This window comes from Patagioenas fasciata, chromosome 2 (assembly GCF_037038585.1).
Source record: "Patagioenas fasciata isolate bPatFas1 chromosome 2, bPatFas1.hap1, whole genome shotgun sequence".
In the NCBI taxonomy this organism is placed as follows: Eukaryota; Metazoa; Chordata; class Aves; order Columbiformes; family Columbidae; genus Patagioenas; species Patagioenas fasciata.
The window spans coordinates 1,851,244-1,865,923 of NC_092521.1; the positions used below are offsets into that span (position 1 = coordinate 1,851,244).

The 14,680-nt window shown below is 53.8% G+C and overlaps 1 protein-coding gene across 1 annotated transcript; it reads left to right on the plus strand.

The window, feature by feature from the left end:
• The first annotated feature begins 10,424 nt into the window (after positions 1-10,424).
• LOC136097778 (feather keratin-like) lies at positions 10,425-11,080 on the plus strand. Its single transcript, XM_065830534.2, has 2 exons — positions 10,425-10,446; positions 10,746-11,080. Exons 1-2 carry the CDS (start codon positions 10,425-10,427, stop codon positions 11,078-11,080), a joined length of 357 nt encoding a protein of 118 aa, XP_065686606.2.
• Positions 11,081-14,680: the final 3,600 nt, after the last annotated feature.

Sequence of the window (14,680 nt, forward strand, 5' to 3'; positions counted from 1 at the left end):
CCTCTCGACACCCTCCTTTCAGACAGTTGCAGAGAGAGAGAGAAGGTCTCTCCTCAGCCTCTTGTTCTCCAGGGAAAACACCCCCAGAGCCCTCAGCTTCTCCCCATCCCACTTGTGCTCCAGGTCCTTCACCAGATTCGTTGCTCTTCTCTGAACCCCCTCCAGCACCACAAAGGTCTTTCTCGTCATGATGGGCCAAAAAGTGAATGCCGCATTCTAGGTGCAGCCTCGCCAAAGACAGAGGGATGGTCACTGCCCTCCTCTGCCTCTCCACACCAGTGATGACACAGGCCAGAATGCTGTTGGCCTTCCTGGGCACACGCTGGCTCATGTTCTGCCAGCTGGTCACCAGTAGCCCAGGCCCTTTTCCAACAGGCAGCTTTACAGCCTGTCTTCCACCAAGCCTCTAGAGTTCCCTGGGGTGGTGGTGACGCAGGTGCAGAACCCGACACTTGACCTTGTTGAACCTCAGACAATTGCCATCTTATCATCGATACAGCCAGCCCAGATCCTTCTCTAGAGCATTCTTACTGGCCAGCACATCAGCATTCCTGCCCAACTTGATGTCATCGGCAAACTTACTGAGGGTGCACTCCATCCCCTTGTCCAGATCATGAAGAAAGATATCAAACAGAACTGGCCCCAGCACTGAGCCCCAGGGAACACCTCTTGTGAGCGGCCACCCACTGCATTTAACTCCAGTCATCACAACTCTTTGGGTCCACCCATCCAGCCAGTGTTCTAGCCAGTGTAGCGTATGCCTGTCTAAGGCATGAGCAGCCACTTTCTCGACGAGAAATGATTTCAAAGGCTTTACCAAAATCTTACTACACAGCATACACAACCATTCCCTCATCCACTAAGGTGGGTAAGCTTGGCCATAGCAGGAGATCAGGTTGGTCAAGCAGGACCTGCCTTTCATAAACCCATGCTGACTAGGTCTGATGACCTGCTGGTCCTGTCCCTGCCATGTGGTGGCACTCGGGATGATCTGTTCCATGACCTTACAAAGCAACAAGGTCAGACTGACACATCTGTAATTCCCCAGGTGCTCTTTAGTGACCTTCTTCTAACTTCCGGTCAATAGGGACCTCTCCAGAGAGTCAGGTCTGATGATACATGATGCAAAGTGGCTTGGGGAGCATCTCAGCTAGCTCTCTCACAACTCCTGGGGAGAACCCATCTGGCCCCATACGCCTGTGTGTGCCAAGTGGTGTAGGAGGTCACCAACCATTTCCCCTTGGATTCCTGGGGCTTTCTCCTATGCCCCATCCCCATCTTGCAGCTCAGGTAGCTGAGTGCACAGAGAACAGCTGGTTATATGCTTAGAGACTGAGGCAAAGGCGGCATTAAGGCCTTTTCCTTATCCATTGTAAATGTGTTGCTCCCTGAATCCGCTACGAGTTGGAGATTCTCCTTAGCTCTCCTTCTGTTGCAAGAACATATACCAAAAAAGTTTGTATTGTCTTTTATAGCAGGAGCTGGATTAGGTTCTAGTTGGGCTTTGGCCCTTCTAATTTCCCCCCTGCATAACATCAAAATATCCTGGTGTTCCTCCGGAGTACCTTGCCTTTTCTGGAAGACATCAAAAACTCTCTTTTTACTTATGAGTTCAAGCCAAGCCTCTCAGTAAAGGCCAGGCCAGTCTGCTTCCCTGCCAGCTTCTCTTTTGACATATGGTGACTGGCCCTCACACATGGTGGAATCTTCTGGTACCTTCTCACAGGAGAAAACCACGATGCCCGCATGCTAAAAAAACGTGCCGCATAACATTAACACACACAGCTAAAAGCTTACAAGCAAGAGGGCACCAACACACTCATAGAGCACAATCAAGACCAAAGGTCAGGAGGAGGCAGCAGGCAGGTGAGGGATCAAACACCATGGAAGTGGCAGCCCCTCATGCCTGTCACAGCTCCAAAGCCGAGACCAGTCTGCCAGCGCTGCAAGGAGATGACGCCCCGTCCACACAACACAACTGCAAACCACACGAGTGCCATGGGATGACCTCACTGATGACACCCAACCTCTCCTACCCTCTGACTGCCATCTCTGCCCGCCCTGACTCGTGCCATCAATGCCAACTCTTCGGCCTCTACCGCTCGCACTTCAAAGCTGCCGCCACGGCCAAGTGGACACGTTCTAAAGCCAAGAACAAGAAATCGGAGCGTTGCGGGAAGGAAACCACAGCTTCCTCATTCTTGGCCAACCTGTGGCATCAAACAGCTGCTGGCTGCGAACTGCCGACATGCGCAAAGGCTGTCCCGCCCGTGGGGGACCGGCATAAAAGCCGGCCCAGCGCCTCTCTCCCTCACACACTTCTCCTGGTGCCTTCTCCTCCCTCCGCGCTCAACAAGGTGAGCCTCAACCCCTTCCCCTCCTTCTCCTGCCCCGCCTGGCCCCTCTCTTCCAGCACGCTCTGCCCCCAGCCTCAGCAGCCCTCACGCCTCCCCACTGCCACGCTCCCCACAGCCCCGCACCAGCCTCCCCACTCCCTCGCCCTCCTGCAACACCGCTCCTCGCACCCTCACGCCCCTGCACTTGCTCAACAGCCTCTCGTCTATTCCAGGGCCCCTCCACGCTACACACATGGCCTGCTACAACGCCTGCGGCACTGGGGGACCCACCCCGCTGGCCAACAGCTGCAACGAGCCCTGTTCCCTGCAGTGCCAGGACTCCCGCGTCGTCATCCAGCCTCCCGCCGTGCTGGTCACCCTGCCAGGACCCATCCTCACCTCCCACCCCCAGAGCACCGCCGTTGGATCCTCCTCGTCGGCTGCCGTGGGCAACGAACTCGGCGCCCAGGGAGTTGCCATCAACTCCGGCGCCTTCGGCTACGGCAACGGCTATGGCTTCGGGGGCCTGGGCTGGTTCGGCGGCAGAAGGAGCCGCTACATCTGCTAAGGGCCCTCGCCAACACCCCTGATGCCAACCACACACACCCTGGAAGCCACAGCATGGATTGAGGACATGCACCTCTAGGCCCTTGCAGGCACATGCACCTGCTGTCCATGGCTCCTCCTCTCAGGGCACGAAGCGCCGAAACAAGGAAGGGGCCACCCCGGGCTGCCTTCATCACCGGCCGAAGGACCTTCTCTTCTTCTCCCACAACTCTCTTTGCACCTTACACTTGCTCTCTTCCACTTGGTACTCCTACCTTTGCACTCTTTTTGGTCCCCAATAAAGATCTCTTGCATCCCAGCCTGAGACGCCTCCTCTTGCTTTCTTCTGCCATGGTTTGCCCAGTCTGACTGACCAAAAAAGCAGGGCTCAAGGGGCCATCATGCTGGTGGGTGGAAAAGGGCCACGAGACTACTCTTAGCAACTAAGTCTTCAGGAACACCACCCACATGCATTTGGTGGTCTTCCGGGCTGTCAGACAAGCCCTTCACTTACCCAAGGAAAAGGTTTGGAAAGTGTCATCCACTTCTACCCTGGCCTCTCACCCAAGCTCCCCGTGGCAGCACCTACTTTTTCAAATCACTTCCTCAGCACCACTCGCTGCCCATCACGGCAAACAGAATCACTGCGTGCCCAAGGAACCTCTGGACATCATCTAGTTCAACTCCACCTGCTCAAGCGTCGTCAGCTCAAGCGGGCTGTCCATGCAGTTTCCAGTCAGATGTTCAGTATCTCCAAGGACAGAGACTCCAGTATCTCTCTGCACAAGCAGATCCACTTCCTGACCACCCTCGCACTGAATAAGCGTTGCCCGCTCCTCTCACAAAATGGCACGGCTTCTCAGCTTTCTCCCTTCACCCTCGGCCTGGCCGTGGGCACCAGTGACAAGAGTCTCATTCCTTTGTCCTTGTTCCCTTTTGCTTCAGTATTTTGACACACTGATGACATCTACCTATGCTGCCTTGGCTCCTGTCTAAAAACCTCATCTACATGTCTTTTAATTACCACCAGACATGGTGACTCCACCGCTCCCAGAGCACCCTCTTCCAATGCCGAACAACCCTTTCAGGGAGAGATTTTTCTTAATATCCATCTAAACCTCCAACGGCACTACTTGAAGCCACCTGTTCACCTCTTAGCTCTTGCCACCTGAGAGAAGAGAACAACATCTCCCTCTCGACACCCTCCTTTCAGACAGTTGCAGAGAGAGAGAGAAGGTCTCTCCTCAGCCTCTTGTTCTCCAGGGAAAACACCCCCAGAGCCCTCAGCTTCTCCCCATCCCACTTGTGCTCCAGGTCCTTCACCAGATTCGTTGCTCTTCTCTGAACCCCCTCCAGCACCACAAAGGTCTTCCTCATCATGATGGGCCAAAAAGTGAATGCCGCATTCTAGGTGCAGCCTCACCAAAGACAGAGGGATGGTCACTGCCCTCCTCTGGTTGTCCAACCCAGTGATGACACAGGCCAGAATGCTGTTGGCCTTCATGGGCACACAGTGGCTCACCTAGACAAAATTCACAGCAATTCCCTCACCCACCAAGTGGCTCTACTTGTCATAGAAGAGATTAGGTTAGTCAGGCAGGACATGCCTTTCATAATCATACGCAGACTGGGCCGGATCACTTGCTAGGTTGTCCTGTACGTGCAGTATGAGGACACTCAACATGATCTGCTCCCTGCCCTTCCCTGGCAGCAAGATCAGACTGAAAGGGCTGTATTTTCTCACATACTCCTTACAGCCCTTCTTGTAGAAAAGTCTCACATTTGCCATCCTCCAGTCAACTAAGACTTCCCTGGTGAGCCGGGACTGCTAAGAAATTATGCCAAGTGGATTGGTGAGCATGTCCCACAGGTCCTTCAATACCCTTGGCTGGATACCATCTGGTTCCATGTCTAACTGGTGTAGCATTTCATCACCCTTTTCCCCTTTGTTTCTTGTGCTTCATTCTGCTCCTCATCCCTGTCTTCCAGCTCAGGGGGCTGGGCAGACATAGAACTGTGGAATGTCTTAGACACAGTCACCTTGAGTTACTGGAACAACCCAGACCAAAATGGAACGAGGAACCGGAATATTTTTGTACACGAAAAAACACTTACAATGTGTTAGTCAAATTGCCGGAGAACGTGCAAGATTAATTAAACCAAACACGTGATAATTTTAAGGGTGTAAACAGCTAGCGTAAGCAAATCAAAATAGAAAGTTAAACACGTGCACAACAGTGACTAGCTATTTGTTTAAGTGCCTTGCCTAAATAAAGAGTCTTTTGGCTCACCTGCATCACAAGTCTGTGTCATCAATCCCTTCAGAAAACAACAGGTTTTGCAATTAAAGAATGAGGCAATGAGGGCACTAAAGCATTTTCCTCAACTCAGGTCTCTGTGTTTTCTTCCAGTGGCAAATAAATGATGGAAATTCTCCTTAGCCCTCTGTTGCTAATCATGTATGTACAGAAACATTTTTAATGTGTTTTACGAAAGTAGCAGATTAAGATCTAGATGGGCTTTGGCAATTCTAACGTGCTGCCTGCATAACCTCTCAACATCCTTGCAAAGCTCCTGAGTACCCTGCACCTTCTTCCAGAATTCCTAACTTTCTCTTTTTTGTATCCTGAGTTCCAACCAAATCTTTCCCTTCAGCCAGGCCGGTCTTCTTCCCTGCCAGCTCGTGTTCTACACACAAACACTGTCTATTTAACACGAGGAACCTTCTGGAACCTTGTCAGAGCTTCCAATTGTGTAGCTCCTTCACTGCTAAAACCTTGACACACGAACCCTGCACAGCCAGCTCATGAGGAGAACACACACCAAGACACCACACAGCACAACAAGTGTGGAAGGAAAGGCTTAGTGAGATGGAAGCAAAGAAGGCTGGGATGAAACACAATAAGGAGGCCATATTTCAAGCCTGGATGAGCTCCAAAGCCCAGACCAGTCTGCAAGGGCAGTGAGGAAAGGGCTCCCGCTTCACAAAGCAAACCACATGGATGCCATGGGATGACCTCACTGATGACACTCCACCTCTCCTACGCTTCAGTCGAGTCCTCTGTCCACCCTGACACGTGCTATCAATGCCAAGTTTATGGTCACTAATTCACGGACTTGAAAGCTGCCACCAGGGCCAAGTGGACACGTCCTCAAGACAAGAACAAGAAATTGGAGCATTGCAGGAAGCAAAACACACCCTCCTCATTCCTGGCCAGCCTGCGGCGTCAAACAGCTGCTGGCGGCAAACTGCCGCCATGCGCAAAGGCCGTCCCGCCCCTCGGGGACCAGCATAAAAGCCTGCCCAGAGCGTCTCTCCCTCACACACTTCTCCTGACGCCTTCTCCTCCCTCCGCGCTCAACAAGGTGAGCCTCAACCCCCTTCCCCTCCTTCTCCTGCCCCACCTGGCCCCTCTCTTCCAGCACACTTTGCCCCCAGCCTCAGCAGCCCTCACGCCTCCCCACTGCCACGCTCCCCACAGCCCCGCACCAGCCTCCCCACTCCCTCGCCCTCCTGCAAAACCACTCCTCGCACCCCCACGCCCCTGCACTTGCTCAGCAGCCTCTTGTCTATTCCAGGGCCCCTCCACGCTACACACATGGCCTGCTACAACGCCTGCGGTACCTGGGGACCCACCCCGCTGGCCAACAGCTGCAACGAGCCCTGTTCTCTGCAGTGCCAGGATTCTCGTGTCGTCATCCAGCCTCCCGCCGTGCTGGTCACCCTGCCAGGACCCATCCTCACCTCCCACCCCCAGAGCACCGCCGTTGGATCCTCCTCATCAGCTGCCGTGGGCAACGAACTCGGCGCCCAGGGAGTTGCCATCAACTCCGGCGCCTTCGGCTATGGCAACGGCTATGGCTTTGGAGGCATAGGCGGCTTTGGCGACAGAAGAGGCCGCTACATCTGCTAAAGGCCCTCGCCGCCACCCCGATGCCAACCACACACACGCTGGAAGCCAAGCCACGGATTGAGGACACGCACCTCTAGGACCTTGCAGGCACATGCACCTGCTGTCCATGTCTCCTCCTCTTAGGACACCAAGAAAAGAAGCAGGGAAGGGGCCAAACTGGGCTGCCTTCATCCCTGGCTGAGGTCCTTCTCCTCTTCTCCCACCTCTTCCTTTGCACCTTACATTTGCTCTCTTCCACTTGGTACTCCTACCTTTGCACTCTTTTTGGTCCTCAATAAAGTTCTCTTCATCCCAGCCTGAGACGCCTCCTCTTGCTTTCTTCTGCCGTGGTTCATCCAGTCTGACTGAGCAAGAAAGCAGGGCTCAAGGGGTGTGGGCACCAATGACAAGAGTCTCATTCCTTTGTCCTTGTTCTCTTTGGCTTGAGTATTTAGACACACTGGTGATATCTACCTATGCTGCCTTGTCTCCTGACTTAAAACCTCATCTACACGTCTTTTAATTACCTCCAGGGATGGTGACTCCACCATTTCCCTGAGCACCCTGTTCCAATGCCTGACAACCCTTTCTGGGAGACATTTTTTTCAATATCCAGTCTAAACCCCCAATGGCACTATTGAAACCGTTTCTTGACCTCTTAATTTTTGCTCCTTGAGAGAAGAGAACAACATCTCCCTCTCGACACCCTCCTTTCAGACAGTTGCAGAGAGAGAGAAGGTCTCTCCTCAGCTTCCTGTTACCCAGGAAAAACATCCCCAGAGCCCTCAGCTTCTTTCCATCCCACTTGTGCTCCAGATCCTTCACCAGATTCGTTGCCCTTCTCTGAACCCCCTCTAGCACCTCCAAGGTCTTTCTTGTCGTGATGGGCCAAAAAGTGAACTGCGGATTCTAGGTACAGCCTCGCCAGCACCAAATACATGGTGATGGTCACTGCCCTCCTCTGGCTGTCCACACCAGTGATGACACAGGCCAGAATGCTGTTGGCCTTCATGGGCACACGCTGGCTCATGTTCTGCCAGCTGGTCACCAGTAGCCCAGGCCCTTTTCCAACAGGCAGCTTTACAGCCTGTCTTCCACCAAGCCTCAAGTGTTCCTTGGGGTGGTGGTGACGCAAGTGCAGAACCCGACACTTGGCCTTGTTGAACCTCAGACAATTGCCATCTTATCATCTATCCAGCCACCCCCAGAGCACTGCCGTTGGATCCTCGTCATCAGCTGCAATGATCAATGAACTTGGCGCCCAGGGAGTTGCCATCAACTCCGGGGCCTTCGGCTACGGCTACAGAGGCCTGGGCGGCTTCGGAGGCCTGGGTTGCTTCGGCGGTAGAAGGGCTGGATACATCTGCTAACGGCCCACAGCTTCACACCTGTCGGATGCCACCCACCGCTCTGAAGCTACGGCATGGATTTTGGACTCACCTCTGGATCCTTCTTGGCACGTGGACCTGCTGTCCATGGCTCCTCCTCTAAAGGAGCCAGGGAGATCTTGGTGCTCTAGCAAAATCTATGTCACGGATACAATATCAGCTAATGTTCACCCTCCGTGCAGCTTATACTTGTCACCTTCTATTTGGTGCTCCTGCATTTTCACTATTCTTCTTTTTTCAATAAAGTTGTCTTGCATCCCAGCCTGAGACATCTCACTTTACTTTCTTCTCTCAAGGCTCCTCCAACCTCACCCAGCACAAAGCCACTGTTTAGGAAGCAAACTGGATAGGGGGGAAAATGGCCACAGGACCTGTCCCAGGAAATATGTCACCAGTTATACCAGCAAGAACACAGACCAGAATCTGGGCATCATCCAGAACATGATGAAAGCCCATCACTGTATCAAAGAAAAACTTTGACACAAGAACACTCTCCTCAAAATGCCTGTGGTGAGACCTCCCTATGCCAACACACACTTGACTATCTTTCTTCCTCAGCATCACTCTCCGGCTCTACCAGGAGCAGAAAGAAAGAATCATTTAGTATTCAGACTTTTTTCATGGTTTCAGAGGTCCTGCCAAGTCTGTGGTCCAACACAGGCTTCCTACAGGGTCACACCTCCTGTGGGTCCACCCACCTGCTCCAGCATCAGGTCCTCTATGGGCTCCAGGTGGTTATCTCCTCCACTGTGGACAACCCTTTTCTGGGAAGAAAATTGTCCTAATATCCAATCTAAACCTCTCCTGGCACAGCTTGAGGCCATTTCCTCTTGTCCTGTCACTTGATACTTGGGAAAGACACTGAATCCTTTCCTCACTACAACCTCCTTTCAGGCAGGTGCAGAGAGCCAGAAGGTCTCCCCTCACTTTTCTTTGCTCCAGGCTATACCCCTGCCACGTCCCAAAGTGGGTCCTCCATCACACCCGTGCTCCCAGCTTTTCACAAGTTCCATTCCCCTTCTCTGAAATTGCTTAGGCACCTGGAGATCTTTCTTTTTGTCAGGGGCCCAAAACTGTACACACCATTCAAGGTGTGTCCTCACCAGAGCCAAGGACAGGGGATCGTCACTGTCCTGCTCCTGCTGGACACAAGCCAGGACGCTGGTGGCTGTCCTGGCCACCTGGCCACACACACTGGCTCATACTCAGCCACTGTCGACCGACACCCCCAGGTCCCTTACCACCGGGCAGCTTGCCAGCCACTCTTCCACAAACCTGGAGCCTTTTTAGGGTTGTGCTGACCTAAGTGCAGGACCCGACACTTGGCCTTGTTGAACCTCATGCAACTGGTCTCAATCCATTAATCCAACCTGTCCAGGTCCCTCTGTAGAGCCTTCGTAGTGCCAAGTGGCTCAACGCTCCTGCCTAACTTGGTGTCATCTGCAGATGTGCTGAGGGCGCACTTGATCTCCTCATCCTGATTAAGAAGAAAGTGATTAAACAGAACTGGCCCAAGGACTGAGCCCTGGGGAACACCCCTTGTGAGTGGCCACCAACCGGATTTAACTCCAGTCACCATAAACCTTTGGGATCAGCCACCCAGCCCGTTTTTCAGCCATCTAGGACTAAGGCTGTCCAAGCCGTGAGCATCCACTTTCTCTGGGAGAAACAGTGTTAGCTTGTCTACACACAAACACTGTCTATGTAGCATGAGTAATCTTCTGGAACCTTCTCACACCTTCCAACAGTGTAGCTCCTTCCCTACTAACACCTTGAAACATGAGCCCTGCACACCCACCTCATAAGACAAACACACACCAAGGCCCCCACAGAGCACAACGAGCGCGGAGGGAAAGGCTTAGTGAGATGGAAGCAAGCAGGGCCGAGATCCCATGCCATGGAAGAGACAGTTCCACAAGCCCAGCACAGCTTCAAAGCCCAGATCAGTCTGCCAGTGCTGCAAAGAAATGAGGCCCCCTCAACACAACATAACTGCAAACCACAGGAGTGCCATGGAATGACCTCACTGATGACACCCAACCTCTCCTACCCTCTGACTGCCATCTCTGCCCGCCCTGACTCGTGCCATCAATGCCAACTCTTCGGCCTCTACCGCTCGCACTTCAAAGCTGCCGCACGGCCAAGTGGACACGTTCTAAAGCCAAAAACAAGAAATCGGAGCGTTGCGGGAAGGAAACCACAGCTTCCTCATTCTTGGCCAACCTGTGGCATCAAACAGCTGCTGGCTGCGAACTGCCGACATGCGCAAAGGCTGTCCTGCCCGTGGGGGACCAGCATAAAAGCCGGCCCAGCGCCTCTCTCCCTCACACACTTCTCCTGGTGCCTTCTCCTCCCTCCGCGCTCAACAAGGTGAGCCTCAACCCCTTCCCCTCCTTCTCCTGCCCCGCCTGGCCCCTCTCTTCCAGCACGCTCTGCCCCCAGCCTCAGCAGCCCTCACGCCTCCCCACTGCCACGCTCCCCACAGCCCCGCACCAGCCTCCCCACTCCCTCGCCCTCCTGCAACACCGCTCCTCGCACCCTCACGCCCTTGCGCTTGCTCAACAGCCTCTCGTCTATTCCAGGGCCCCTCCACGCTACACACATGGCCTGCTACAACGCCTGCGGCACTGGGGGACCCACCCCGCTGGCCAACAGCTGCAACGAGCCCTGTTCCCTGCAGTGCCAGGACTCCCGCGTCGTCATCCAGCCTCCCGCCGTGCTGGTCACCCTGCCAGGACCCATCCTCACCTCCCACCCCCAGAGCACCGCCGTTGGATCCTCCTCGTCGGCTGCCGTGGGCAACGAACTCGGCGCCCAGGGAGTTGCCATCAACTCCGGCGCCTTCGGCTACGGCAACGGCTATGGCTTCGGGGGCCTGGGCTGGTTCGGCGGCAGAAGGAGCCGCTACATCTGCTAAGGGCCCTCGCCAACACCCCTGATGCCAACCACACACACCCTGGAAGCCACAGCATGGATTGAGGACACGCACCTCTAGGCCCTTGCAGGCACATGCACCTGCTGTCCATGGCTCCTCCTCTCAGGGCACGAAGCGCCGAAACAAGGAAGGGGCCACCCCGGGCTGCCTTCATCACCGGCCGAAGGACCTTCTCTTCTTCTCCCACAACTCTCTTTGCACCTTACACTTGCTCTCTTCCACTTGGTACTCCTACCTTTGCACTCTTTTTGGTCCTCAATAAAGTTCTCTTGCATCCCAGCCTGAGACGCCTCCTCTTGCTTTCTTCTGCCATGGTTTGTCCAATCTGACTGACCAAAAAAGCAGGGCTCAAGGGGCCATCATGCTGGTGGGTGGAAAAGGACCAAGAAACTACTCTTAGCAGCTAAGTCTTCAGGAACACCACCCACGTGCATTTGGTGGTCTTTCGGGCTGTCAGACAAGCCAGCCCTTCACTTACCTAAGGAAAAGGCTTGGAAAGTGTCATCCACTTCTACCCTGGTCTCTCACCCAAGCTCCCCGTGGCAGCACCTACTTTTCCAAATCACTTCCTCAGCACCACTCGCTGCCCATCATGGCAAACAGAATCACTGCGTGCCCAAGGAACCTCTGGACATCATCTAGTTCAACTCCACCTGCTCAAGCGTCGTCAGCTCAAGCGGGCTGTCCATGCAGTTTCCAGTCAGATGTTCAGTATCTCCAAGGACAGAGACTCCAGTATCTCTCTGCACAAGCAGATCCACTTCCTGACCACCCTCGCACTGAATAAGCGTTGCCCGCTCCTCTCACAAAATGGCAAGGCTTCTCAGCTTTCTCACTTCACCCTCGGCCTGGCCGTGGGCACCAGTGACAAGAGTCTCATTCCCTTGTCCTTGTTCCCTTTTGCTTCAGTATTTAGACACACTGATGACATCTACCTATGCTGCCTTGGCTCCTGTATTAAAAACCTCATCTACATGTCTTTTAACTACCACCAGACATGGTGACTCCACCGCTCCCAGAGCACCCTCTTCCAATGCCCGACGACCCTTTCAGGGAGAGACTTTTCTTAATATCCATCTAAACCTCCAAAGGCACTACTTGAAGCCATTTGTTCACCTCTTAGCTCTTGCCACCTGAGAGAAGAGAACATCTCCCTCTCGACACCCTCCTTTCAGACAGTTGCAGAGAGAGAGAGAAGGTCTCTCCTCAGCCTCTTGTTCTCCAGGGAAAACACCCCCAGAGCCCTCAGCTTCTCCCCATCCCACTTGTGCTCCAGGTCCTTCACCAGGTTCGTTGCTCTTCTCTGAACCCCCTCCAGCACCACAAAGGTCTTTCTCGTCATGATGGGCCAAAAAGTGAATGCCGCATTCTAGGTGCAGCCTCGCCAAAGACAGAGGGATGGTCACTGCCCTCCTCTGCCTCTCCACACCAGTGATGACACAGGCCAGAATGCTGTTGGCCTTCCTGGGCACACGCTGGCTCATGTTCTGCCAGCTGGTCACCAGTAGCCCAGGCCCTTTTCCAACAGGCAGCTTTACAGCCTGTCTTCCACCAAGCCTCTAGAGTTCCCTGGGGTGGTGGTGACGCAGGTGCAGAACCCGACACTTGACCTTGTTGAACCTCAGACAATTGCCATCTTATCATCGATACAGCCAGCCCAGATCCTTCTCTAGAGCATTCTTACTGGCCAGCACATCAGCATTCCTGCCCAACTTGATGTCATCGGCAAACTTACTGAGGGTGCACTCCATCCCCTTGTCCAGATCATGAAGAAAGATATCAAACAGAACTGGCCCCAGCACTGAGCCCCAGGGAACACCTCTTGTGAGCGGCCACCCACTGCATTTAACTCCAGTCATCACAACTCTTTGGGTCCACCCATCCAGCCAGTGTTCTAGCCAGTGTAGCGTATGCCTGTCTAAGGCATGAGCAGCCACTTTCTCGACGAGAAATGATTTCAAAGGCTTTACCAAAATCTTACTACACAGCATACACAACCATTCCCTCATCCACTAAGGTGGGTAAGCTTGGCCATAGCAGGAGATCAGGTTGGTCAAGCAGGACCTGCCTTTCATAAACCCATGCTGACTAGGTCTGATGACCTGCTGGTCCTGTCCCTGCCACGTGGTGGCACTCAGGATGATCTGTTCCATGACCTTACAAAGCAACAAGGTCAGACTGACACATCTGTAATTCCCCAGGTGCTCTTTAGTGACCTTCTTCTAACTTCCGGTCAATAGGGACCTCCCCAGAGAGTCAGGTCTGATGATACATGATGCAAAGTGGCTTGGGGAGCATCTCAGCTAGCTCTCTCACAACTCCTGGGGAGAACCCATCTGGCCCCATACGCCTGTGTGTGCCAAGTGGTGTAGGAGGTCACCAACCATTTCCCCTTGGATTCCTGGGGCTTTCTCCTATGCCCCATCCCCGTCTTGCAGCTCAGGTAGCTGAGTGCACAGAGAACAGCTGGTTATATGCTTAGAGACTGAGGCAAAGGCGGCATTAAGGCCTTTTCCTTATCCATTGTAAATGTGTTGCTCCCTGAATCCGCTACGAGTTGGAGATTCTCCTTAGCTCTCCTTCTGTTGAAAGAACATATACCAAAAAAGTTTGTATTGTCTTTTATAGCAGGAGCTGGATTAGGTTCTAGTTGGGCTTTGGCCCTTCTAATTTCCCCCCTGCATAACATCAAAATATCCTGGTGTTCCTCCGGAGTACCTTGCCTTTTCTGGAAGACATCAAAAACTCTCTTTTTACTTATGAGTTCAAGCCAAGCCTCTCAGTAAAGGCCAGGCCAGTCTGCTTCCCTGCCAGCTTCTCTTTTGACATATGGTGACTGGCCCTCACACATGGTGGAATCTTCTGGTACCTTCTCACAGGACAAAACCACGATGCCCGCATGCTAAAAAAACGTGCCGCATAACATTAACACACACAGCTAAAAGCTTACAAGCAAGAGGGCACCAACACACTCATAGAGCACAATCAAGACCAAAGGTCAGGAGGAGGCAGCAGGCAGGTGAGGGATCAAACACCATGGAAGTGGCAGCCCCTCATGCCTGTCACAGCTCCAAAGCCGAGACCAGTCTGCCAGCGCTGCAAGGAGATGACGCCCCGTCCACACAACACAACTGCAAACCACACGAGTGCCATGGGATGACCTCACTGATGACACCCAACCTCTCCTACCCTCTGACTGCCATCTCTGCCCGCCCTGACTCGTGCCATCAATGCCAACTCTTCGGCCTCTACCGCTCGCACTTCAAAGCTGCCGCCACGGCCAAGTGGACACGTTCTAAAGCCAAGAACAAGAAATCGGAGCGTTGCGGGAAGGAAACCACAGCTTCCTCATTCTTGGCCAACCTGTGGCATCAAACAGCTGCTGGCTGCGAACTGCCGACATGCGCAAAGGCTGTCCCGCCCGTGGGGGACCGGCATAAAAGCCGGCCCAGCGCCTCTCTCCCTCACACACTTCTCCTGGTGCCTTCTCCTCCCTCCGCGCTCAACAAGGTGAGCCTCAACCCCTTCCCCTCCTTCTCCTGCCCCGCCTGGCCCCTCTCTTCCAGCACGCTCTGCCCCCAG

Bases quoted from the DNA above. Each gene is read 5' to 3' on its own strand.
- LOC136097778 (XM_065830534.2), top strand. From the start codon at position 10,425: ATGCGCAAAGGCTGTCCTGCCC. The intron at 10,447-10,745 runs GTGGGGGACCAG...CGTCTATTCCAG, and splicing joins GCGCAAAGGCTGTCCTGCCC to GGCCCCTCCACGCTACACAC.